The 24,640-nt window shown below is 37.4% G+C and overlaps 1 protein-coding gene across 3 annotated transcripts in view; it reads left to right on the top strand.

The window, feature by feature from the left end:
• Positions 1-24,640, top strand: part of EDIL3 (EGF like repeats and discoidin domains 3) — a 274,546-nt gene that overhangs the window by 91,479 nt on the left and 158,427 nt on the right. For 2 of the 3 annotated variants that reach the window (XM_054810467.1, XM_054810466.1), the window contains exon 3: positions 16,398-16,427. The exons of the other annotated variant lie outside the window; for it this stretch is intronic. In XM_054810467.1, the coding sequence (XP_054666442.1) occupies positions 16,398-16,427 (30 nt within the window). The remainder of the gene's footprint in view (positions 1-16,397; positions 16,428-24,640) is intronic. 3 annotated transcript variants of the gene reach the window in all.

Here is a 24,640-nt window from a genome sequence, read left to right as displayed (position 1 = left end):
TGCATGTCTGAGTATTAATGCTATTTAAAAGGCACAATAAAACTCAAACCACACCATTTTCAGATATTCAAAACCACTTCTCGTGTTTAGTTCTGCACACAAAAACCCTGTTCTCGTGGTAAATGAGTCCTTCTGCTGCATTAACCAGCTTTCTGCTGCTGGGACAGTATGAACTAATAACATTCCTACAGTGGCAAAGAGAGTTATCATCATTAGTAGGGATTCTTAGCTACATATGCCTAGGCAAAAGTCCTGAGAAGTTGTTGCAGCCCTGTGCTGGCACAAGATCTGCCTGTGCACAAGAAAGATCAAGGCTTGTAACAGAATCATGGATCAGACCTTAAAGCCCTGAGAAACAATTAAAAAAAATATTTTTTAACGGCTGAAAATCTGTGTGTTAGATTACTATTATCTAGAAATATAAAACACCATATCCAGTTCTGAATATAGCAAAGTAAATTTGAATTGGCATTAGAGTAAACAAAAGGCATTCTTGAAGATGTCTTCCTGGGTTTCTCCATGTGTAAGTAAGGTGGTGGCACTAAGTGTGTGAAATAATACAGAGACATACCAATATATTTAAGTGCAAATGTACTCTTGTTGATAGACAGAGAGAGACGTTATGTCTTGATTAAAAATTAACAATTTCCTTTCCTTCTTAGGCAGGTCAACTTTTTAATCATCAGTTATATTATTCATTATGAACAGTCTAATGAGGCCAGAATTTGGTCCTGTAAGATTAATTTTGCAGATAGGAAAACTGCGTTGTCTGTGTCATTTGATTTATTCAAAAACATGACTGAACAGACTATAATTTATAAGGAGAACTATAATGGTCATAAAAAGAAAATATTTAATTTCAGCTTCTGCTTTTCCTGGCATTAAATAAGAAACATCTGCAGGAGTCATTAGCTCATAGCTGAACAATACATTAGCCTAAGTCAGCAACAGAAGTAAGCAATGGATTAACTTTGTCCTCACTAGTGGTGTCGCTGGGATCAGTCTTAGTTGTATTAGAACAACAGACCCTGACCAATGTAGCACAAACAAAGTAATTAAATATATCAATCTGAATGCAAGTGGTGGATACTCCCAAAACATCAGTACGTTCATCACTTGCCCTCTCAGGATGGAAGAAGGGACCTGAACACTTTCAAAGAGTCAGTAATCCAAAATTAAATCAATTAATTATGTTTCAAGTATTACAACTGAATATATGAATGCCTAAAGAGCATGAAATAAAAAGTTTCCTAAAATAAGGAATGTGAATATTAAACTAGCAGGCTATGAGTCTTGATACCATCTAGAATTGGGATGTGTTAAGCATTTCTTTCATGCATCTTACAGTTAAATACAGAAGGAATTAAATTACACAGTTCTTGTCTGGCCTTGCTGAAATCAAACTGATAGCAGTGCTTTTAGAGAAATATCCGACCCTTGTTTAGGAAAAGAAATATTAAAACTACAATAATCTGGTTAATCAGAATTGAATTAAATGGCATATTTTTAATATAATTTCATTTGCCACTGAATTTAATTTCATACTCTGCCTGTAACAAATAGTATTGTATCCATGTTTCTCATGAGCCGTGTTCATTCAGAAATGGTCCATAGTAACTCCAGTCTTCTTCTTTGACCTGTCAGACCTAAATCACATCCCTGTTTGTTGCCTACTATTTGCCTTTCTTTCCAAATTTTTTTGTCTGCTTCAGCTCTGTAGGACTGATTGTCCTGTGAGACCTATGATGTTACTGAATGCCTTTGGCCTGCCCATGGAGAAAGCTGCATTTTCTGTGCTGAAGTCACTTAGCTTGGTGGGACAGGTCTTCCTGGAACCAGAGAAATCTACTGGTTGAGTGGGAGAGGAGATGGGACTTGAGGGTGTGACTTAACAAATCTAGTTTGTTTGTACCTTTACAATCCTCACTACCATATCTGACTACAAAGGAGACAATTTAGCTTTTTAAACACAGAATTTTTTTCATGTCATTACGCAGCATGTGGTACATGAAACACAGTGGCAACAGTCTGTCTGGAGAGAACTGGAGCACCAAAGAGAATGAGATTAACAGAAACCAGAGTGCAGTACGGTGAAACATAACAGCAGTGGCCTACCTGGTGAGAACAAAGTGATGAAGAGAGCGTGATTAAAAGGAATCAAAGCTGCCTAGCAAAGCAGCTGAGTAGTAGCACAAAAGAAGAGGAAAATGATTCCACAGTTCAAGTGAAACTTCAGGAAAATTAAGTTTTGTGGATTAGTAAGTGGCATGTGTAATCTGTAGGACTGTGTGATCTGTAGGACTACACATTTCCACTCTTTGGGAATACAGAAAGCCTTCAAGAATCTGGAGAAGGGTCCTTAAACCTGTTGTCAGGGCAAAATGGTGACAGAGGAGCTGTGAATACAGGTGTCATGCTTCAGAGAAAGTAGAAAAATATACACAGTTTATGGGATTGTATGGTAAAAAAAATCATGCCACGCCATTTGTGTAACTACACTTACAAAAGAAACAGTGCATTTAGTAACCAGTGATTTGAGCATTTTCCAGAGAACTGAAGCACATTCATAATGCTTCATATTGTTTTTTAAACATAGGTACACTAGAAAGTTTTTAACAAGTATTCAGGGTCTATTATTTACAAGCATGCAACTTGAATAGAATTGGATTTCTGATTAGCTATGACGATTCATTAACGGTAGGATCAGAACAGACCATTAGGAAATACAGTATGACCTCCTGTAAATCACGGTGTGTCATCACACCCAAATATTGCTGAATAAAGTCCAAAGAGTAATGCTAAAGCTTTGCATTTCCCAGCAAGCTGACAAATGTGTTATACACAGAAAGAAGAGGGAATTTCAGAATAGGGAATTTGATGACATGAGAGAAGCCCAGCTGATCTAGTTGGCAGTCTGCTCTACAAGTAGCTGGCAAATGCCATCGTTTTGATTATGCATATTTCAGGGTATTTTTTTTTTTTCTCTGACCATTTACCTGACTATCACTGTGATACAATATACAGTTCCACCTTCACCTAGAAACTTCACTTCATGTTTTGAGGTGAATGCCTTCAATTTACTTCAATTTATTATCTTTGTCAGCACAATGTATTTAAAAATAAAACAAGAAGTTTTTCAGCATCAGATTTTCTATATGTAAATAGTGCTTGGGTGGTTCTCTGTGTTTCCATCACCTGAGTAACAGAACTCTTTAACCCTTATTTCTGATTATTTCTGGTGTTTCCTGTTCTGGTAGCATTTCTAAGGTGTTCATTTTCTCTGTCTTTGATATTTTCAAGTCTTTGCTGAAATGTAGGCCCAAGAACTGGATACCTTAATCCAAATCTGCTTTAGCAGTGTTATATGAAGCAGCAAACTAATTTTATGGGTTTTTTTAAGATTTGTTATGTCTCTATATCCAGGAATCTCATTTACTGTAATATTTACTCCTAATATTAAAAAGGAGTGGGTGAGATGATGGAAAATGGACTGTGTGACACACAGTAAAATAATTCTTTGATCAGTGGGTAAATATAGATTGCTGATGAGAAAGCCATGGAGCAAGAAAAGATATTAATCTGGCATGCAGTCATATAGCTGAGTCATTGTAATGTAGGCAACTGGATATTGCAAGCTATACATAGGACTGTGCAGAGTACACTGTCAACACCGGTCCCAGCTTCAAAGAGGAGGAGGGTGCGAGTGTGTGCATTCAAAGCGTAAGGTTGTGTAATTCAATGTGATGAGCTCCCAGAGAGAAGCTGAACATAGAAATAAAGTTTCCCATAAATATTCCAGTAGTAATGCTGATGGATGAAAGGATGAGTAGTATGAAACCTCACAGTATTTTGAAATACACCAGAAATGATCAGCAGCTTAGTGTCAGGGAAAAACTGAGGGTTCTGCTTTGACCCTGGACGACTGCAATAGTTATTTAAAAGCAAATACTAGTACTGGTTGTTATCCAAATAGTGTGCCCTGAACAAAGTGGGTGAGAAGTGGTGAGTTCTTCTGGATTGTTCTGACTATCTTCAACATGGTTTTGGAAGGTGTTTCTGAATATGGACTCTTTGTGGGTCCAGATGTATCCCTGGTTAACGTAACACCAGGTGCAACTGGCACTATGGCAATGGTATTCTTACTGAAAAGATAAAGGAAAAAGCTACCTATGATAATGATATGAGGTGGTGGCAACCTATAAATACAATTTTATTGCAGAGCAGCAGCAGATAACAGGCTCATACTTGCAAGAGGTGATGCAGACCATAGGACATATATGAGATAGCCTTTTGAAAGGCTTACAAGAACCTTATTCACATTTTGGCATAGGAGAGCTGGAAGAAGTTTGATATATGAACAACTTAAAGAATTCGTGTCACTAGCATCATAGTTTGGAAACAAATCCCCAAACCACAGTAGTAATCCAAACAATTTGGGACACTTATTCATGGAATATCCCACTTGAAGATGTACACACCATACAGAAAAAACAAAACAAGGAAGTTTATATCAAGTAAAAAAATCTAATTGATTTACGAGATTTCCATCAGGAGCTTTTTTGAAAATTAATTTGGACTTTTATTTTAAAAAGGGAAACATCCCTTTTATCACTATGCAGTGCAGAATACAATACAAACAATTCAAAAAACAATACAAAAACCAGACAAGTGCCCTTTAAAGGCTTCAAGGTGACTAAGAAAGGCAAAAGGACTTTCAGAAGATGAAGGAGAGGAAACATGGACAGAAAAGTTTTGGTTTGCTTGTTTTCAGTTTACTGGTTCAATTTTTATGGATAACATGGATTGAGCATTAACTTCTTTCCTCCTTAATGTTATTAGGAAACAAACATCGTCTGCCATTCTCTTAGTTTTCACCAAGTCCCTCAATCCTCCAAAGTGACTGTCACGTTTCAAGTTGCCTTATAAATTGGGTGTAAGACTATCTGAAGGAAAAGAAAGCTCATTAAATTGATCTGTCTTCTCCCCTGAGGAGCACAGAAGCTTCTGCTAGTATAAAAAAAAAGGAAAAAAAAAGACCCTTTCCTGTGATCTGATTGATCGCCTTGATGCACAGTGGCCAACAACAGACCTGCAACTACTAATCTTCCCCAGAATTGTGAGGCCATGTGTGGAGTGAAGGTTGAAGAATTTTGCACTGTAATATGTTTTGGGAAACAGCTAGAACCTCATTAAGCTTCTCATCGTCGAGGTGTGCATTTGTTGTGGCAAAATGGTAGCAACATTTACACGATCACTTTCTGTGGGGAAGGCTTGACCTAATTACAGAAGAATTAATTGCCCTGGAGATGTAAGCTTGGATTTTGTCCTGGCTAGACTATATAGGTCTGAATTGTCCCTTAGTGGTGTGAGAGGCCATTTAAAAAATTCTCAAACTGCAAGATACTACTGTAAAAGAAGCACACCCAGTAGAAGGTAATATAAATGTGTATTTGATTGATTTATTCCAGGTCACCAGGAGACAATACATTCAGTCAGTCACTTTTACATTTATAAAGTGGATCTCATGTAAAGACCTTTGTGTGGTGCCAAGAATCAATAAGAAGATACATAAGTGAAGGAAATTCAGTCAAATATGGGTTGTTTTGCTTTAGTCATTGACTGCAGATAGCAAGCAGACATTTTGCTCTATCAGCCTGCAGGAGGAGGGCATGTGTGTATGTATATATGTGTGTGTGTATTTTTTTACATATATAGTGTGTGACTTTGTCCTTTTAATGCAGAGTCATGGCTAAAATTCACTAGGTTAAAACATCTAATATTTATGAAGTAGAAGAATTTGCTCACCAGATGAATAATTCATCATTTTTTTTATGTCTACTTCTTGAATATATCTTGTATTTAGTCATAATAATCTTTGATGTAGAAAGCTCTTGCAGAATGCTGTACATAGTAATTAACACAGACTTTAAAATACATGGTTTAATTTAAAATTTAGTATTCTAGTGAATTTCCTTAAGGGGATTATTTTCTGTTCAGTGAAGTCATCATAAAATTCCTACTGAAAAAAAAAAAAAAAGGTTTTGGAGGGGAAAAAATTATTTTTGTTTGACAAAATATTGTGGGATTAATTTTTGTCTTTTAGTTAAGTCAGTGGAGTTATTTCGAGTTTATTTTGTTATGAGATACTGGTATTAGATACTATGTGGTGTTAATGTTAAGAATGCCGTATAAAGTTGAGTGACTGAAAATGCAATAAAACTGCATCTGTTAGCATTATAGGCATTTAGATTGCCCATCTTTCAACCTGAACTTTTTTTTGCATGAATATTAACTGGAAAATGCCATGGGGGCCATGCAAATTATTCATGAATGTGAATTAAATTCAGAAGGAATTTTTTACTTTAAAAACTAACGCATATATCTTTGACCTAAAAACTAGCAGAAAAAGGTTTAACCTAAAAACTTGGGAAAATATTAATTAATTTTTTTTTTTGAGATAAAGTTTATTGATGTCTAATTTTGAATTTTTTAAAAAAAATATTCCAAGTGTTGTAAAATTGTTGGGGGTTTATTTTGTCTCTTAAAAAGGTTGAAATTAAGATAAGGTGTTTCATTACAAGAATGAAAATCTTAGGTTTTCCCAAATATAAAATTTTTCACTTCTGCTTAATATATACCTTTTTTTTTTTTCCATTAGGTGAGGGAAAAAAACAACAAAAGATTATTCTTCAGGTTCTGTCCTGAAGAAAGCAATTAATGATGGAGAAGACAAGCTAGTAATTTCTTTTGCCCTAGTGCACTTAACTGTAATGAAAATCAGTCGCATTCCAGTCAAGGTTTTGCCAGTAGTTCCTCCAAGTTAAGTATGTGAGCATCTGCCTGTCATTTTCCCAGATCTCCAGAAACACACTTAGAGCACTTAAATGTATTTACCTTGAACATTAGAGATGAAGACTATGGATGCAGTAGGAATTTTTCCATCACTGTCATTATAATTAGTCCTTTAAATGTAATTTATTTCAATAATGATAGTGTGACAGTCAACATGTCATAAAATGCATGTTAGATTGCTATGTAAAGAGATCGAAAGGTGGCAAATGCTTAAAGGATAGAAGTTGAGTAACTGTAGAAATGTATTTTGTTTCTCTCCCATTGCACAGCCCTTCTGTTAATTGTTCTTTAAACACAATGCAATTCACAGAATCATAGCAGAGTTGAGGGGCAAGGGGACCTCTGGAGATCCTCTGGTCCAACCCACCTTGCCTAAGCAAGGCCATGCAAAGCTGGTTGCTCGGGACCATGTCAAAATAGCTTTTGCATATCTCCGAGGATGGAGACTCCACAGCCTCTCTGGTCATTACTGAATCCAGATGCAAGGATCAAAGTACTGATCTACATTACTCTGACCTGAACCAGTGAAGTAAAAAGCGTTTGAAAAATCTCAGGTGCTGAGGAGAACAGATTATATGAATTGTAATCCTTGTTTTTGTGATGGCCTACAACAGCATGCAGTGGAGATGCGAGTGTGTAGAAGTGCTCTAGACTCCATCAAACATCAGTTGGAAGGGGGTAGCGCAAGGAGAGCTTTTGCTGTCTGTTTGCACCATGGAAGAAGGGAAATCAAAAGGAATGAAGGACATATCTTTAACACAGCTCACCAGAACCTGACAGCTCTTATTTCTCATGGCAGGAGGTGCTGGTTGGGATTACCTTTGAAATGCACCCACTGGAGAGGGTGGTAAGCATCCTCTGAAAATGCGGAACTCTGCTTCTGATGGAAAGTGCACAGAAAATGAATAAATCTGCTCTGAGGAACATATGGAAAAGTAGGGGTGAGGTGGGTTTCAGAAAATCCATATACTCGGCATGAAAAAAAATCTTAAAAAAAAAAAAGGCTCAAAATCCATAGGCCTGACTCCTACACTAATGAAAATTGAAAGACATGGAGTAGCACCAGAGTGCTGACTGATTGCTGCTGTGAAAATGCTTCTTACAAGGGTGAAGTCAGAGAGGCAGATAAACTTTTGACTTCTAGTGGCTTTATTCATTAAGATAAAAGAAAAATCAATGTAAATTATCTTGACTTGTTCATGAGAAAAAGCCTTGAGTACTGAAGTTTTAATTACTTTCTAAAAAATTAAGAATAGTATGTAGATGACAAATTGAGGGGGAAAATGCAGCATTTCTCAGAAGAATAAAGAAATCTCACACCAGGTGTATCTTTTTACCTCCTATCATCATGTTCTTGCTTGTCTTGTTTCACTGCATATAGCAAAGTCATGTGAGTGTCAGCAAGAGAGAAACACATCTGTTTTTACACTTACATTTAAGCATGTTTCTCTTTAGCATTTCTGTTAGTTGAAATACAGTTGTCAGCAAAGAACTTTGTGTTCTCAGTAAAACCAGACTAGGGCACACTAATTTGTTCAAACTACCCCAGCTTTAAAGTAAGCTTCTTTGTCACTCGTATTTTAGTTCAGAACAGTACTAGGTTTGAAAAGGTCCAGGTTCAGTATGGCCTCTGCAGATATCCTTAGATAAATAGGTATTTTCCATGAGTCATTGTCGCTGAGCTATAGTAATAAATTCCTTCAGATCTAGACGAGGGCAGTGTTTTATTGAAGCTGAACATTATTGACACTCTTTTGCCACAGTCTACATCATACATATTTTTCAACATATACTTTTCAATGTTAAACAATAATGGATTCAAATATATTTAGGTATTTATTCCAGTTTTACTGAAGTTAAATATAAACCCAATATTAGCTACAAAGGTAACAGGATCTTCTTTTATTTCTGTCCAATCAGAAAAGTTAGCAGGAAATACTGGTATGTCAGTCATTCCGTAAGCAGTATGTTCCAGTCTCCAAAATTTACCTGGGCAATCAAATTATTGTTTTATTCATTTAAAAATATCTGCTTTGCCTTTCTTACATCAGGACTCAAGTCTTTGCTTTTCTATACCTGTATTCATGCCATGTAGTTTTATGGTGCGGTATTTCTTGTGCCTTATTCCTGAAGTTACTAAAAAACAATTAAAAACACATACCGCATCAAAGAGATACATCTCCCTGCATGTGACTCCTCTAATGCCATTTTAGCTGCCATCTGCTCCTTTGAATTCACCTCTTGGCATGTTATACAATTTGCAGCTCAAATTTTCTGTGTTGAAGATTGTGTTGCATGGAAATTATCTCAGTAAAGCAGTATGCTGGCCCTCAGGCATTCTGAAAAGAGTACTATAGACTTGGATGTAAAAAGTTAATTCTTCTGTAGGGCCTATGAACCAAGCAAGGCATTTGAACTGACAACTGTATGCCCCGGTCCTATGCAGCTTTGTTTAATATATTGTCGCGTATTTTTTATGAAAAAGTGACTGTTGAATACTTTTCATTTCATTTTGATGCAATCTGAAGACTTTTCATATGGTGATAAAATTGTTGTCTTTTTGTTAGTTTATACAGCTTCATTCCCCAGAAAGGATGGCAGTACAGTCTTTGTAACTGGCATATTAGAAAATTTGCCAAAAGCCACAAAGTATTTGGGAAAGCACTAAAAATTGTAGGATACATATTTGTCCTGAAATTTTAGGGTTTTAAAGTTGTTGCATTTTCCTGTGTGTTAATTGAACTTCCTAGTATGTATTTCAGTGAGGCAAGCTGGTCAACCTGGGCATAATTTGCTGGCAGCAGACTGGCTGGTTGAGATTAGTTTGGGGTAAGAAATGGCTCAATAGTGTCACAGAAAGTTCATGCATTAAAGTTGGTATCTGGTGTTACAGGACCATGTAGAGTTGGGGGTTATTTGCCTTAACTGTGATTTTCTGCTTTGTTTTGAGCATTGGTTGTTGTCTTTTGACTTTCCTCATCCTATTGGATGTTGGATATTGGATATTTTGAAGCAGTGCCGTAGTAACTCCACCTTCTTATTTCTGGTGGAAGATTTGGTGATGCTCAGACCCTGTTCAGCCTTTACTTATCTCAGTCCCACTTTGTTTCAGCCTGAAATTTTGTACCTTTGAGAAAGCCATGCTCTTCTCCCTTGCACAAAGAGCAAGTGACAGTAGTTTCACATCTTTGAAAACTGTTCTCAAAAGCAGATCAAACTGCCCTCTCAGTCAGCCTCTGTCATCTGCAGATTGAGATGCAGCACATTTTCAGCCCATGGTACAAAGGAATGGTATATCTGACATGGCACCCAGGTACCTTTGACTTGGCCTGGATCCAGTACTTGGGTATTCATCTGGAGTGAAAGAGTTAATCCAGCCTCCTGTACAAGTCCAAAACCAGAGTCGAGCACAGTGGGAGCATCTGAGTGGGCTTTCGTTGTGCATTGTCAGGTTTTTTTCCTGAGAGGGAGAATATCCATAAAATAAAAATTATCAGCATTATTACTTTGCAGTGTGATATATGATGCTATTTTAAAATTCTTCACTCACATAAGAATAGCTGGTCAAATTTCCCTTAAAAGACACAAAACAACCAAGTGAAAAAGCTTCAGGCAAGTGACTAAAATATGAAAAAATGAAAATGTTTGGCTCAGAAGGTGAAGGTTTCTGTATGTAATGATGGGGATATCCTGGATAGGTTTTTGCATCCATAAATGTAACAGACACTACCAGGTACTTACTTAACCATAACTATATTTTACAGCCTTTTTTAGTATTTAAGATTATGCATTTGGATGTTGGAGAATGCTCTTTGAAATTTAAAGAGGCAAGGACTACTGTACACTGATTTACGGTGTTAGTCACTTAGCTATTTGAGTACATTTGGTTTTGTACATAAAAGTGCTATGGTGTTTCCTGATTACATTCTTTGCTCTTTTGGAATATGCACATCTTCTCAAAACTGCATATGGCAGCATGTGTGTGTGTGTGCATATGTAAAATTGTGTGATATTTCAAGTCATGACAGACTACTCCTGGTTTCAGAATTATGGCTTTAAGTACTGTTGTGCCTTTGGCAGCACTTGAAACCTTGGCAAGAACTGCAGCTAACAACTGAATAGTTGTTTTAAAACTAAATCTTTTTATGCTGTTTTCCTTAAGAACATCCTGCCAAATACTAGGCTCAGTGGGCACTCCATTGACTGCCTTGTTCTTTGCGAAGACATTAACCACAAAAATCATTGTCTAATCTTGTCTTCTGCAAAATATAGACTTGAACCTAAATAAGTCTTTTATTTCATATTTAAACATGGTGTCATTCAGCACCAGGTCCTGATGCTTAGAAAAAAGGAAGACTAGTGAGAATAAATTTGCCACCTTTATTGGCTTTTCTAACACTGTCATTTTAAGACATTAGTATTCTAGATTTTAATAATACCTGAAATTTTGCTCAGATACCCAGTTTTTGTTAGAAATTTATTTCTTGAAATAAAATAATGAAGAGAAGAAAGAGTAATTTTTTCATAGGCTTTAAGTGCTTAAGTAGACGTAAACCTGTGAGGAGTGATAGCTTTTCTCTATTAAGTGCCACAGGCATTTCTAGGGTTTCTTAATTAATGACTTTATTTTCCATTTAACGTCTGTCATCCAAGGAGAGTTTTATCAGTTCATAGTGAGTTATCTCCGACATGCACTGGTGAGTTGCCTGGTGTCTTCCTTCTTGTTTTGTTTTGGTTTGTTGTTTTTTTTAAACAATAGCTGCAAACACAGTTTGGTCAGTTGAAGCTAGAAGGAGGCACTGCTGTTCCCAAGGGCCTGTGAATGGTGAAGGATGTGCTGGTGTCCCAGTACTACAATTACAATTAACACATAGTAACAGAACAAACCCAACCTCACTGTAAAACTGCAAGATAAAAACCTCTTACTCACATTAACACATTTATCTTTGACCAACTGGCATAAATGGTGCATTTTCCAGATTCATGGTACATTTTTCTAGATTGATCAGATTCAGACATCTTGAAAACAGTCGGGTCTCTGTAGGGCTAGCTCCTCCTCTATAACTAAGGGTCATAATTATTTATATCAGTTGTTGCAGTGGCAGCCAGTTGAGTTGGTTGTTATATCTTTAATTGAGATAGCGTTAATCATCTGAGTTGTGGCTTGGAGGTGTCTTTAGCACATTTAACCTGACAGCATGGGACAGAGCGAGGTTGGGTGCAAGGGGAGTGGCTTGTTTCTGCTCTCTGTGTGATGATGGGCTGCCTCATCAGTCATGCCAATAGTGCCCACAGGGCCATGTTGAGAACCAAAGAAGATTGAGCCAGTTTATGGAAAAATGAACTGAAGTCTGTCAAATGGGAGCAGGTGAAGAGACAGACTTCTTAAGCGTATATTTTCAATGAAACATCTGTAGCATTAAAATCACATTCTTAATGACTGATGCTGAGCTTTTGGGAAGTCAGTGTTAGTCAGTCTTCATAGCATGCAGGTCCTCTGAGATCTGAGATTTGATGCTGAGCAGAATATCATTTATTTTTGACATTGCGTTCAGAAAAATGTTATTTGCTCTTGGATCATACTGTTCACAGTTGGTTCATTTAGATAATTTTGTAGAGCTGTTAGATAGCCTTTTCCATAGAGATAATGTCATATATCTAAGTTTATTCTTTAATATATGTCTTACATTTTATTTGATTGTTAAAGGCAAACATATTTCACATTAATATAAATTAACACAAGCCTTAATATAAACACAAAACTAACGTAATGTGTCATAATATAACAATAATGTGTCAAGGCCAGGTTGGATGGGGCTTTGAGCAACCTGGTCTAGTGGAGAGTGTCCCTGCCCATGGCAGGGGGTTGGAACTAGATGATCTTTGAGGTCCCTTCCAACCCAAACCATTCTATGATTCTGTGACACTATAATACATAATGTAGTATAGCACACTGTTACACTGAATCTGCCTCCCTCAAGTTACCCATGCTGCAGAGTTAAGATTTTTCCCAGACCTGTCAAGTCTTCTACCATTGTAACAGAAATAATCAGAGGTCTGGCGTAGGTATTCAGATACTATCCAAGCATTGCCTTATTACATTATCTCTCTTAAGCTAATATATGTTGGACAATATGTAGCCTGGTATATGCTTTCCAAATCTGCCCGTTTTCTTGGTTTTTTCTGCCCACTAATGTGATGCAGTATTATTCAACTCTAAGGAAAACATGATGAAGTTTTCCCAAGTGAACATCAGATTTTCTCTAAGAAGATTAAAAACAATGTTTATGCTGCCATATGTCTTATTATATTTTGTCAATGATGCATTAAAAGGGGAAGAAAAATATTCTCGAAAATGCTTTAAAGCTGCAGAGTAGTTTACAGTTTAAGGTCATGTGATGCTATTCGCAGGACATGACTTGGAGATGCCTGTGACTGTTTTGGGGGCTTTTTTGTCAAATACCTGGCTCCTCCGTGCGAGTCTTACTGCTCTGGATTCAGAAGGAGAAAGCCAGGCTGATAGTGATCTACCTCCCCGCGTACTGAGTCACCAGCTTATGCCAGCTCAGTTGAGCATGGCAATTCCAACTGACTCCCTCTCCACCCCTCTGAAATAAGTAAAGAAAGTAAATTGCAGATAATTACTATGGAAATGAATCATTGTATAAATAGCTTTTTAAAATAACTTCAAGTTTTAAATCACTGCTGATGGAAAAAAAAGTGGTGTTGTGTAGGAAATTTTTGGCATGGTAATTTAGTGCATTTACTTAAAGAGTGGAAAGCAGAGTGCTGACATTGCATTTGAGCCAGGATGATAAAGCAAAAATAGTGTATTCTTTGAATATTCAATAGCTTACTGAAGGCTGTTTTTTTTTAAATATGGTTTATCAAGTTATGGGGGGTGAAAGAAGTCCTGGCACATATAGCAAGGTCCTAAGTTAATTTGATTTTTTTAAAAAGTGTGCATGAAGTACAAACAAGTTCATAACTGCATGTTCATATCTATTTTTAATATGCATCTTTAATTTCTGTCTGGGGTTAAGAAATATAATACTGACAAGTAGAACTATGTCTTTTACCTTTCACAAAAGCAGTTCTCACCACCTCTAGTCTAAATCTGACAAGAAATGAACATAGTCTATTCCTGAAAGAGCTTAAACCAGCAATCAAATAACCAAAATTAATTAAATAAACAGAAAACTAATGTTATTGGCATAGCTGTCTTGGCATCTGAATGATTTATTTCAGCTGAGATTCAGCTGTCCTATTTTATTTAGATGTGTACCTAAGTGCGGAGTGGTCCCACTGAAACAACTATCAGAGTAATAAGAGAATCCAGTTTGGGTATTTATCCCGATAATTAAGTCTAAGAATATTATTCGAATAGCAGTCTGACAAAAAATTGTTACTGGAATGAATATCCCAGTATAATTGGACAATTTTGTTTAACCAGTTTTAATGCACAGTCACTAGTATTTTTAATTAATTATTGCTCAAGCATCAGTTGAGTTTGCAGCTAATACAGATTTTGGGCATCTGTAAAATTTAATAACAGAACTTCTAACTACCTTTCATGTTCTCTTCTGTTTGTGTGGTCCTCTCTGCCACTGGTACCTTGAGAAATTACAACATGCTTGATTGACTTAGTTTGCAGTTTGTTTATTTACTTCTGGTTCTATTCTTCTTAGGATTTAAATACTCAGTTTCTTTTTTTGTGGAATCAGCTGTCATCTTGTTGGTGAACTAATAATATATCTGATTAGTTCAATTTAAAAACAATAGGGTGGTATTTTCTCTTCTTTAATTGTTTGGAAATCCTCTACTGTTACAAACACATTCTACTTAAATTCAGTAATTATACAGTCAAAGAACATGTTATTGTAAAATTTAAAAGCTTGATGTGATCTTTACATATATACACCTCAAAATGGATTAATCTAGTTTCAAATTGCACATCTAGACACAAAATGAGGAGTTTCAAATGGAAGAGTTAGCCTGTTAAGTACCCTGTTTAGGCCATTTTAGATTATGCATTTCATAATGTACTGTTCTTGTACTGTAGCCTTCTTAAGTGTTTATCTAAACACCAAGTTATATAAATAAAAATCACCTATTTACCTGAGGAAACTTTAGCTAGAGACAAGACGGTTGGCTGGTGCTTCACATAATAATTCATTATTTTCTATGGATTGGATTTGACAGCCCCCAAAAGGACACCGTGCTACTCTACAATTAGCAATAACTGATGTGTACACATTAATTGCCAAATACAGTTGCATATAGAATATTGTACTGAATTAACCAAGGTTTATAGCTAGCCTCAAATGCAGTTGGTGTCTGTTGACGTGTGTTGACACAGCTGTTAGTGCTATGTCTGATGAAGTTGCACTAAAAAGAGGAGGATCTTCCTGCTCCTTTACTAATTTCTCCCAGCGTACCACCTGGAGTGATACTGAAGGCAGAGAAGTCAATTTACCAAGCATGGCACTGATCTTTGAGAAAATGTTTGCAATCCTTATCCATACCAAGCACAAGCTCTGAAGCCATCAGGGTGGATCAATGTTTGCTGTGGCTGTAAGAGTGTTGGTTGTATGGAACTGATTCTGCAAGAAATCTAACAGAATGATCTTCCATTTCCACTGATAGGAGAGACTTAAAAGAGAAAAAATAAAAGTATGGATACCTGTGTTTAGTATCTTAGGAGGGTCTCTATATCACGTTTATTATATCTCAGACTTCTAGGTGCTTTTAGAGTATCCAAGTGAGAAACGCTTGATTGCTGCTTTTACTGTCATTGAAAACTTTGCCAGACTGGGAGAAGACCATTTTTATGATGCATGTAGATATAAAATATATTGACTGCAAGGAGAGAAAGAACTAGGTCACTGATGTACTTTTAAAATACAGTTTTGCTGTGAATACATGTTTCTTTCTTTTGAATGTACGGGTAATAGATAGTCTACAGTCAAAGGTGCTTTCTGATGGTAACTTAAGACGATTTAATGGTTATCTATCACCAAAGGGAAAGGTTCTAGTATGAAGATACGGAATTTTATTGCTTTCCTTAGACAATAAACATCTGGAATGGACAGTCCAACAGGCAACTGCCCCCCGCCACCACTGGAAAAACAAACAAACCCTAAAACTGCCATTAAAACTGCCATTTTGCTCCCTAATTAATTTCAGGATCGTTAATTCATTACGGTGTTGAGTATTGCTATTGCAGTATTTTGGCCTATCCCTCTAGCTAAATTAGAAGGAGAAGTTAAGAGTGCGATGTTATAAGTGTAAGCTAAGATCTTAACTCATTTTAGCTTAGTTCTCCACTAAGACGAAACATCTTTCTTCAACTTACCCAAGTTGATCAAGCGATTTAGAATAAAGTTTTTCATGATGTCTTATTGTTCATGTATTAAGAAAATGTAGATGATATAACAGTTAAGACTATACGTATTTGAATTTCTTCATCCGTATTTTTCTTTCGCTTTCCCCCTCCCCTTCCATGTTCCCACTTCCTTCCCCACCCCCTCTGCCTTTATGCACAGCCTCCATTGAAGAGGAACCAACTTCAGCAGGTAGGAACAATTTATGATTACATCTACATCATGGTAACCATACTTTGAGAGCTACCTTTTTTAAAAAATCATTTTCACCAGGTTTATTTTGTGAATAACACACGCTAAATAGCCATATCAGTGTTGATTTCTCCTCTACGCTGTCTGCTCTCCTTCCTTTTGTCTTTTTTTCCCTCAATTTGGAGTCAGTAGGAGATACACTCCTCCAATAGTAGTTCAAAATTGTCTCTGCCACATGTTCTTTCCTTTTTGCTTCTTTCTTGGTTAAGCTGGCACATCAAGCTTCACACAATAAACCAGGTCAAAAGCAATCAGTTCAAAAAAATCAGTGTTTGTGACAGTTTTTTATCTGCCTTTATGCTGTTGAAGTTTAATCATCTGCATGACCCCCAACACTGGCATCCTTAAATACAGTGCAGCCTGGGAACAGCAGTGAAGGAAGGGAAGGACAGCAAGTGGAGAAGCGTTGTGCTCAAAGAAAACATTCTGCAAACTATGGCCTGTGTATCTGCTCAGCAAACTTTTATTTCCATCGACAGGCTGCCAAGTGGTGAGAACGATTAGCAACACAGTCATAAAAACTAGTTTAGGGGCTCCTCAAGAGACACAAACTGTAGTGTTTATTCTATTGCAAAGATTAACTATTTCTAATTAATTGGCAATCCGTTAGCTTGGGAGTATTTAAAGAAAAAGAAGACAATGTACCAAAGAAGAATACCACTAAACAGCTTAACATGTTTGAAGTGGCATTGAGTTGTATAAACTCAGTGAGCTAAAACATCAAATGAATACGGAGTCACTTTATAGTGGCTTGTTAAAAGAAGTAAAGGTCTCCAGAGGACCAAAGGAGAAAAGGTAAGGAAAGTGAATGAAGAAAGGAACATAGCAAGGAAGGATTGAACACTGTTTACAACACTAACCTACAACTTGGGAGCAATATAAGTAATTAGGGTACGGTGGAGAATAATAAATGAAAGGACGGAGAACAAATCCAAGAGTAGAATGTGAGAGAGGCAGAATGGTTAAGACTAGCACTGAATAGAGAGAAAAGCAAAAGGGAGCTTTTAACATGAAGATAATAGTGGAGTGGAAAGCAAGCATGACTGAGATGAGAAAAAACACTGCGAAACAGAGAAAGGAAGAGTTTGGGAAAGAACTGTAGAGTACTAACACACTCCTGAGGAGTATATATTATAATTATTAAGCATCAGCTTTCAACTATCCATTTCTTAAGAGATCTATCAATCTTGAAATTCTAATGGAAAATATCTTAATAGAAACCTATTGCAGCTATTCAATAGAAGCGTCAGTTACAAAAGGAGATTTCTTTACAGAGAAATGGAATTGGTTTAAGTACGCACATTTTGTAAAGATAGAGTTTAGAGGCATATATGAATATGCCGCAGTAATGTTCAAGACAATCTTGCTATGGTGGTGCATTGTAAAACCATCATTCCTGTTGTGACCAGTGGAGCGGCTGATGAAGTCTCTGGAAGAGGGGGAACATAACCCCCATTTTTAAGAAGGGTAGAAAGGAAGACCCAGGGAACTACACGCCGGTCAGTCTCACTTCTGTGCCTGGCAAGATCATGGAGCAGATCCTCCTGGAGACTATGCTCAGGCACATGGAAAATAAGGAGGTGACTGGTGACAGCCAACACGGCTTCACTAAGGGCAAATCGTGCCTGACAAATTTGGTGGCCTTCTATGATGGGGTTACAGCGTCCGTGGATAAAGGAAGGGCAGCTGACGTCATCTACCTGGACTTGTGCAAGGCATTTGACACTGTCCCGCACGACATCCTTGTCTCTAAATTGGAGAGACATGGATTCGATGGATGGACCACTTGATGGATAAGGAATTGGCTGGATGGTCGCACTCAAAGAGTTGTGGTCAACAGCTCAATGTCCAAGTGGAGAACGGTGACGAGTGGCGTTCCTCAGGGGTCGGTACTGGGACCGGCACTGTTCAACATCTTTGTCAGCGACATGGGCAGTGGGATCGAGTGCACCCTCAGCAAGTTTGCCAACAACACCAAGCTGTGTGGTGTGGTCGACACGCTGGAGGGAAGGGATGCCATCCAGAGGGACCTTGACAGGCTGGAGAGGTGGGCCTGTGCAAACTGCATGAAGTTCAACAAGGCCAAGTGCAAGGTCCTGCACGTGGGTTGGCGCAATCCCAAGCACGACTACAGGCTGGGCAGAGAATGGATTGAGAGCAGCCCTGTGGAGAAGGACTTGGGGGTACTGATTGATGAGAAGCTCAACATGAGCCGGCAGTGTGCGCTTGCAGCCCAGAAAGCCAACCGTGTCCTGGGCTGCATCAAAAGCAGCGTGACCAGCAGGTCGAGGGAGGTGATCCTGCCCCTCTACTCCGCTCTTGTGAGACCCCACCTGCAGTGCTGCATCCAGCTCTGGGGGCCACAGGACAGGAGAGACATGGAGCTGTTGGAGAGAGTCCAGAGGAGGCCACGAAGCTGATCAGAGGGCTGGAGCACCTCTCCTATGAGGACAGGCTGAGAGAGTTGGGGTTGTTCAGCCTGGAGAAGAGAAGGCTCCGGGGAGATCTAATTGTGGCTTACCAGTACCTGAAGGGGTCCTACAGGAAAGCTGGTGAGGGACTGTTTATCAGGGAGTGTAGTGACAGGACAAGGGGGAGTGGGTTTAAGCTGAAGGAGGGGAGATTTAGATGAGATGTTAGAAAGAAATTCTTCCCTGTGAGGGTGGTGAGGCCCTGGCACAGGTTGCCCAGACAGGTTGTGGATGCCCCATCCCTGGAAGTGTTTAAGGCCAGGTTGGATGGGGCTTTGGGCAACGTGGTCTAGTGGAGGGTGTCCCTGCCCATGGCAGCAGGGGGGTTGGAACTAGGTGGGCTTTGAGGTCCCTTCCAACCCAAATCATTCTATGATTCTATGACTCTGTAAGACATGGCCTCCCTCTTTGCATGTTGATCATCACTGCTTGTAAACTGGCCAAGCTAACCAGATACATCAGCTGAGAGTAGGCAAAGGAGGGAAGTGGACTTTATAAGACAGCCATGTGGGCTCCACTACAGATGGTTTCAATAGTTTCACAAAAGCCTGCAGATTCTATATTCAGTTCCTCAGGAGCCCTTGCTTTTTGCAGTGCCAGATGACATGGTTTGTTTGCTTTTGTATTCATTTAAATGGATTGTTTTTAATCAGTTCTCACTGCTTCGTTTTACTCTGACCTAGCATCACTGCTTTGTTTATTTCTCCACATAATTCTTGTGTTCAGCAAAGCTCAGCCAGTAATTTACAATGATTGTCTTTTGAGCATTGCTCCATCATAGAATATTCCTAAATGTTCATAATCTTCTTTAATTCACCGATTATCAATAACATATTTTACACCAATTTTTTTTCAAATCTTTTTCCCCAAGACTTGATCATATATATTTTAAACTCAAATAATTTACTTGTGGTTGGTTGAATGAGCTGCACCTAATTTTTAGCCATTACTTTTATTGTTATAGTTCTTAGTGTTTCAGGGTTTGTTGGCATCTAAAAATGTGCCACAATTATTTATGGGAAATAGCTACACCAGTGTAACTTTCTGTATGAAAACTTTTAATGGAAAGAGTGACCTTTTCATGTTAGTTATTCCATAAGAGGATGCTGTTTGCAGTATGAGTATACATGCGGGAGTTGCACTGATAGAGCAATGTAGATAGATATTCCCACACAGACAAATCAACAACTAGAAGTACACAAACATACAGCACCACAATGTTTTTGTTTTTTGATTTGGACAGATGAAGAAATGCCTCTGGCATAAATGGTAGATGGTAGATTTACAATATGAGACAAAACATATTTGTAAACATTTGTGCAAATCTCAAGTGCTCAGAAATTATGTTACAAGGGAACATGACTAAATACCTGAAAAAGTAAGTGAATTAATATAACACTAACACTTTCTGTTATTTAATCTGATTCTAGAACATTGATACTTCACATGATTAGATTCTTTGGGAATTATTTTTGAAACAATTATTTTCGAAACAATTATTTTCTTGAGAAAAATTTTGATTAATCTGAAGCTTTTTGCAGGAATTAATTTCACTAACCTTCTCCAGGCACAGAATGGTTTTTTTTTTTTTCCTATTCAAATGAAAATTTCTGCCTTTGGGAAAACAATTCCAGTCTCTGCCTTGAATAGCAAACTTTGGATCTTAAACTCTTCTGCCAGATATTAATAGAGTGTTACCCAACTCTACATTTGCACGAAATGTGACTATGATCAAAATAAGCTATATTTAAGTATAGATATTATTTTTTAGAAATTCCATAAGATGAAAAAATAATTTTCTGTGCAGGTGTACATAGCTTGTTTTGGATCTCACTCAGCAGAGTAGTGAAGTACATAGTTAGTATTTGAACAGTTAATGCATAGTAGACCTTTTTTCTTTGTGAGCATGTGTTTAAGCATGATTGCTAGATTGGAGCTTAAATCAGGTGCAGTGAAAGTGCAACCTAGAAGTGCAATAAAAATTTTAACAATAAAGTGTACTATCTTGCTCCTGGGGGAGTCAAAATCAAGACCAGACTATTGCATTAAGAGCAGGGGAAAAGTTTTAAATTTAGCGATGAAGGGCATACATATGAAAACGAAGTTATTTTTAAACCTTCATTGGACATTACTTATTCTACCTTTTTCAGAGGAAAATCTATGAATAAAGTGCAATTGTTCTTTACCTAACATTAATTTATATCTTAAAATTTCATAAGCAATACTAACTCTTCAGATGCTTTATTATTTATAGCTTCTATTGATTTTGCTTTAATATATGGCCAGATGTAGTTGTTTGAAAAGTAACAGATTAACGCATTCTTATGGGATTGTTTTAATACAATTTATTTCTCAGATTGTATTGACATTTACAAAGCTGTGTGTTCTCCTTAAAGCAGATACCTCTTCCTCAAAGTAGGAAGGCAGCCATGCAGTTTGAAAGATGAGGATGAAAAATAAATAGAAACTGTATCCAAAGACTCATGCAGTCACCTAGAGCCTTTCACAGTAATTTCAGTGGGATCTGCCTTGTCTAGGCCGAAAGTAAGTTCTATCAGCAAACAGATTTTGCTCTTTTCTAAAAAAAGCAGCAAGCTTCCTCCATTTTGTGACATTTATCTTAGTGGACTGTAATTAATGTCCTGATTCTAGTGCTAATCTGGTAGTGTTGGGGAGGAGGTGTGCACACACTTCCAGCTGCAAGGCCCAGAAGTTATCACCTACCATTCAAAATCATTAGAAGTCCCTTATGATTGTCTTCTAACCACTCTGAGGTAAGAGGCTGCATTTAGTGTAACAGTTGCAGAAGAGGAAAGATGAGAAGATTAATTGGAGGGCAATGTAGTCTTTTTTGAAGCGATACCTTTACTTATTAAAGAATATGAGGTAGGATAAATTGTAGCTAGTAGATTAATCTTATGAAGATTATAAACATTATTTGAACATTTTATGAAGATTATAAACTTTTAATTGACCTGTGATCAGGATCAAAACTAGATTTTCTTTTTTCTATTCAATCAAAGGGATAAACCAACACTATTTCCATACTCTGGTCTTTGGGACAGAGTCTAGCTTCTCTGACAACACTGTCCGTGAGTAATCTCATAGAAGTGAAGTTACTGAAATTTGACTCTGATAGTTGTAACCTCTAGGTTAAAGATTAATAATTCTGAAATAATAAATGTCCTGTGAGTATCTCTCTATTGAAATAGTATTTCACAGGAGTTACTTCAGTTTCAGAATGCTTCAGCCTTGTGAACTGTCATTATAACTCATTAAATGTATTTCATCTAAGACAAAGCATACTTATTTTTTGCATGCTTTTTAACCAAAGCTAAACCAACTTTTTTAAATAATGCCAACTGTTTCAAAAAGGATTTCATTAGCCCTACTTGTGGATAAGCTTTGATCTAGATCTCTTTTTCTGTTCCAGTTTAATACCTATGATTTTATGTTGTTGTAGACACCTAAACACTCTTTTGTGCCACTTATGCATATCTGTTCATTCCTTTTGAGTTTCAGATAAATGAAGTAGTTTTACCAGAAGCTCATGCATCCTGTGAAAGCAAGCTAGGAAAATTTCAGGACCATTCTCTTGGAGATTTGTTTCCACATTTCTTTCCCAACTACAAATGTGACACAAGTCTTTTAAAGCTATTTATTGAACTAGGAGGAGGTTGCTTTGTTGAAAATTGGTTTTAAGCCTAAAGTATCAACTCTGTTGGATGTCCTGCTGTTTGAAGCTTTGCATCTCAAAAATGTTTCCCCATGGTTTTATGTATTCCCACCCACCTCCACCCCCCATCTCCTCAAGGAATCTGGAATCATTTCTAAAGGTATCAAAGAGTAATTCTTCCAAGAGACGATGAGACAGAGTACAGCATAACATGCAGCACTTTGTTCACTTGCCTTTACACTGTGACTTTGACTGAAATAATAAATACATGCCTTTTGAGATCATCACTTAACTGAAGCCATTCCTTGCTTTTGTTGCTGATTTTTTTAAAGCTTAGTGTTTTAGGTAAGTGGCATTTGTGTCTGCCATCTCTATAAAATATGCAAATGTATTTAGAATTTCATGATAGTAAAAGCTCTTTTACAGTTTGATTATTACATTATTTTAATGAAATCTAGGTGTTGAAGAGATAATAGACTCAATATATGACAAAAATTTCTTCTTCAAAGACATTAGTAAAAAGTAATCTCTACAACAACCTTGTGGCACAGTATGTACTTGTATGGATAGCTGCATTGTATATCTGTGTTCAACTACCACAAGCAGTCTGGTTTTTTGCCATGGAAAATAATATTACTCTTCTACAATTCTGTGTGATTTTTAATCTGTTCCCTTCCTTATATAGAATTTCAACCTCTATAAAAATTATTTTAGCATTTTTTCCTGAAGAAGTGAAAAACAAGGGAAAAAATAACTTTTGAGAAACAACAGAAGTTGAAAATGCCATATAAAGTGGAGAAGAGGACACTTCTATTGGAAAGTGTCTACAATGAAGCTTAATTCAGAAAAAATAATTGGAAGAATTAGAATGGGAAAGAACAGTAGCAGAAGCTCCAGGAAGAAAGTTGTACTAGAGATAGCACTGAAGAGTTATCAAAAAGTCATAAGAAAAAGACATCTGAAAAATCTTAAGATTTACCCATTAACCTTACTCTATGAGCATGGTGTTAAGTAATAACTGAAATCTAAATTGCTTCCAAGTTGTGTGTTTTGTTTTGTTTCTGTTGTTAGGAAAACCCCAGGTTTCTCTGGCTATTAAAAATAGTGCTTTGTTTCTCCCCTGGATTTCCTGTGTTTAGGAAGCCTTCTAAAGCAGGGCACAACAGTATATTGCCTTAGTTTTTGCCTTGGAACCTATTTGCAGAATAAGAAACTATGAATCAGTCATTATGTTTGGGGTAAAAAAAAAAAAAATTGAAAAAGATAAACAATTAAAAGTAGTTATAAACTATTTTAACCAATAAATATTTCAAACCTGACTTACTGGATGTGGCCTATATACTTCTTAAGAGAAACCCTATTAGTTTTCCTATTAGACATCCTCTAGATTTCTGTAGTAATAACAGAGTTCTGTTTTCTGTTCCGCTTTGTTTTTTAGATTTCTCTCCTTTATTCACTTTAACATTTAGGTAAATTTGATTTAGGCAGCTAGCATATTAGGAAGAAATTATGTTGCTTCCCTGAGCCCCACTACCTCCCAGGGACTGTCCCTGTACTCAGTGAGAGCATTACTGTGAAAGGGGCAGTTTCTCAGGGTGGTTTTGGACCCACAAGTCCTTCACGTAGCGTCCCAGTGCTCACACGCTGACTCTGTTCTTGTGAGTAGCATGCTGAAATGGCAAAGCAAAGCCCACACCTGCTTTCTCACTCAACATGTATCATAGAATGGAAATTATGTACTCACTCCCATAAAAAAGATGCCTGTCTTGGTGTGCTGGGTTTGCGTGGCAAGGTTTTGGTAGTGGTGGGGGGCTACAGGGGTGGCTTCTGTGAGAAGCTGCTAGAAGCTTCCCCTGTGTCCGACAGAGCCAATACCAGCCGGCTCCAAGATGGACCCACCACTGGCCAAGGCCAAGCCAATCAGCGCCTCTGTGATAACATATTTAAGATGGGAAAAAAGCAATTAAGGGAGAGCTTTTGCAGCCGGAGAGAGGAGTGAGAAGATG

This window comes from Grus americana, chromosome Z (assembly GCF_028858705.1).
Source record: "Grus americana isolate bGruAme1 chromosome Z, bGruAme1.mat, whole genome shotgun sequence".
Lineage (NCBI taxonomy): Eukaryota > Metazoa > Chordata > Aves > Gruiformes > Gruidae > Grus > Grus americana.
This window is presented reverse-complemented; position numbering and strand designations above follow the sequence as displayed.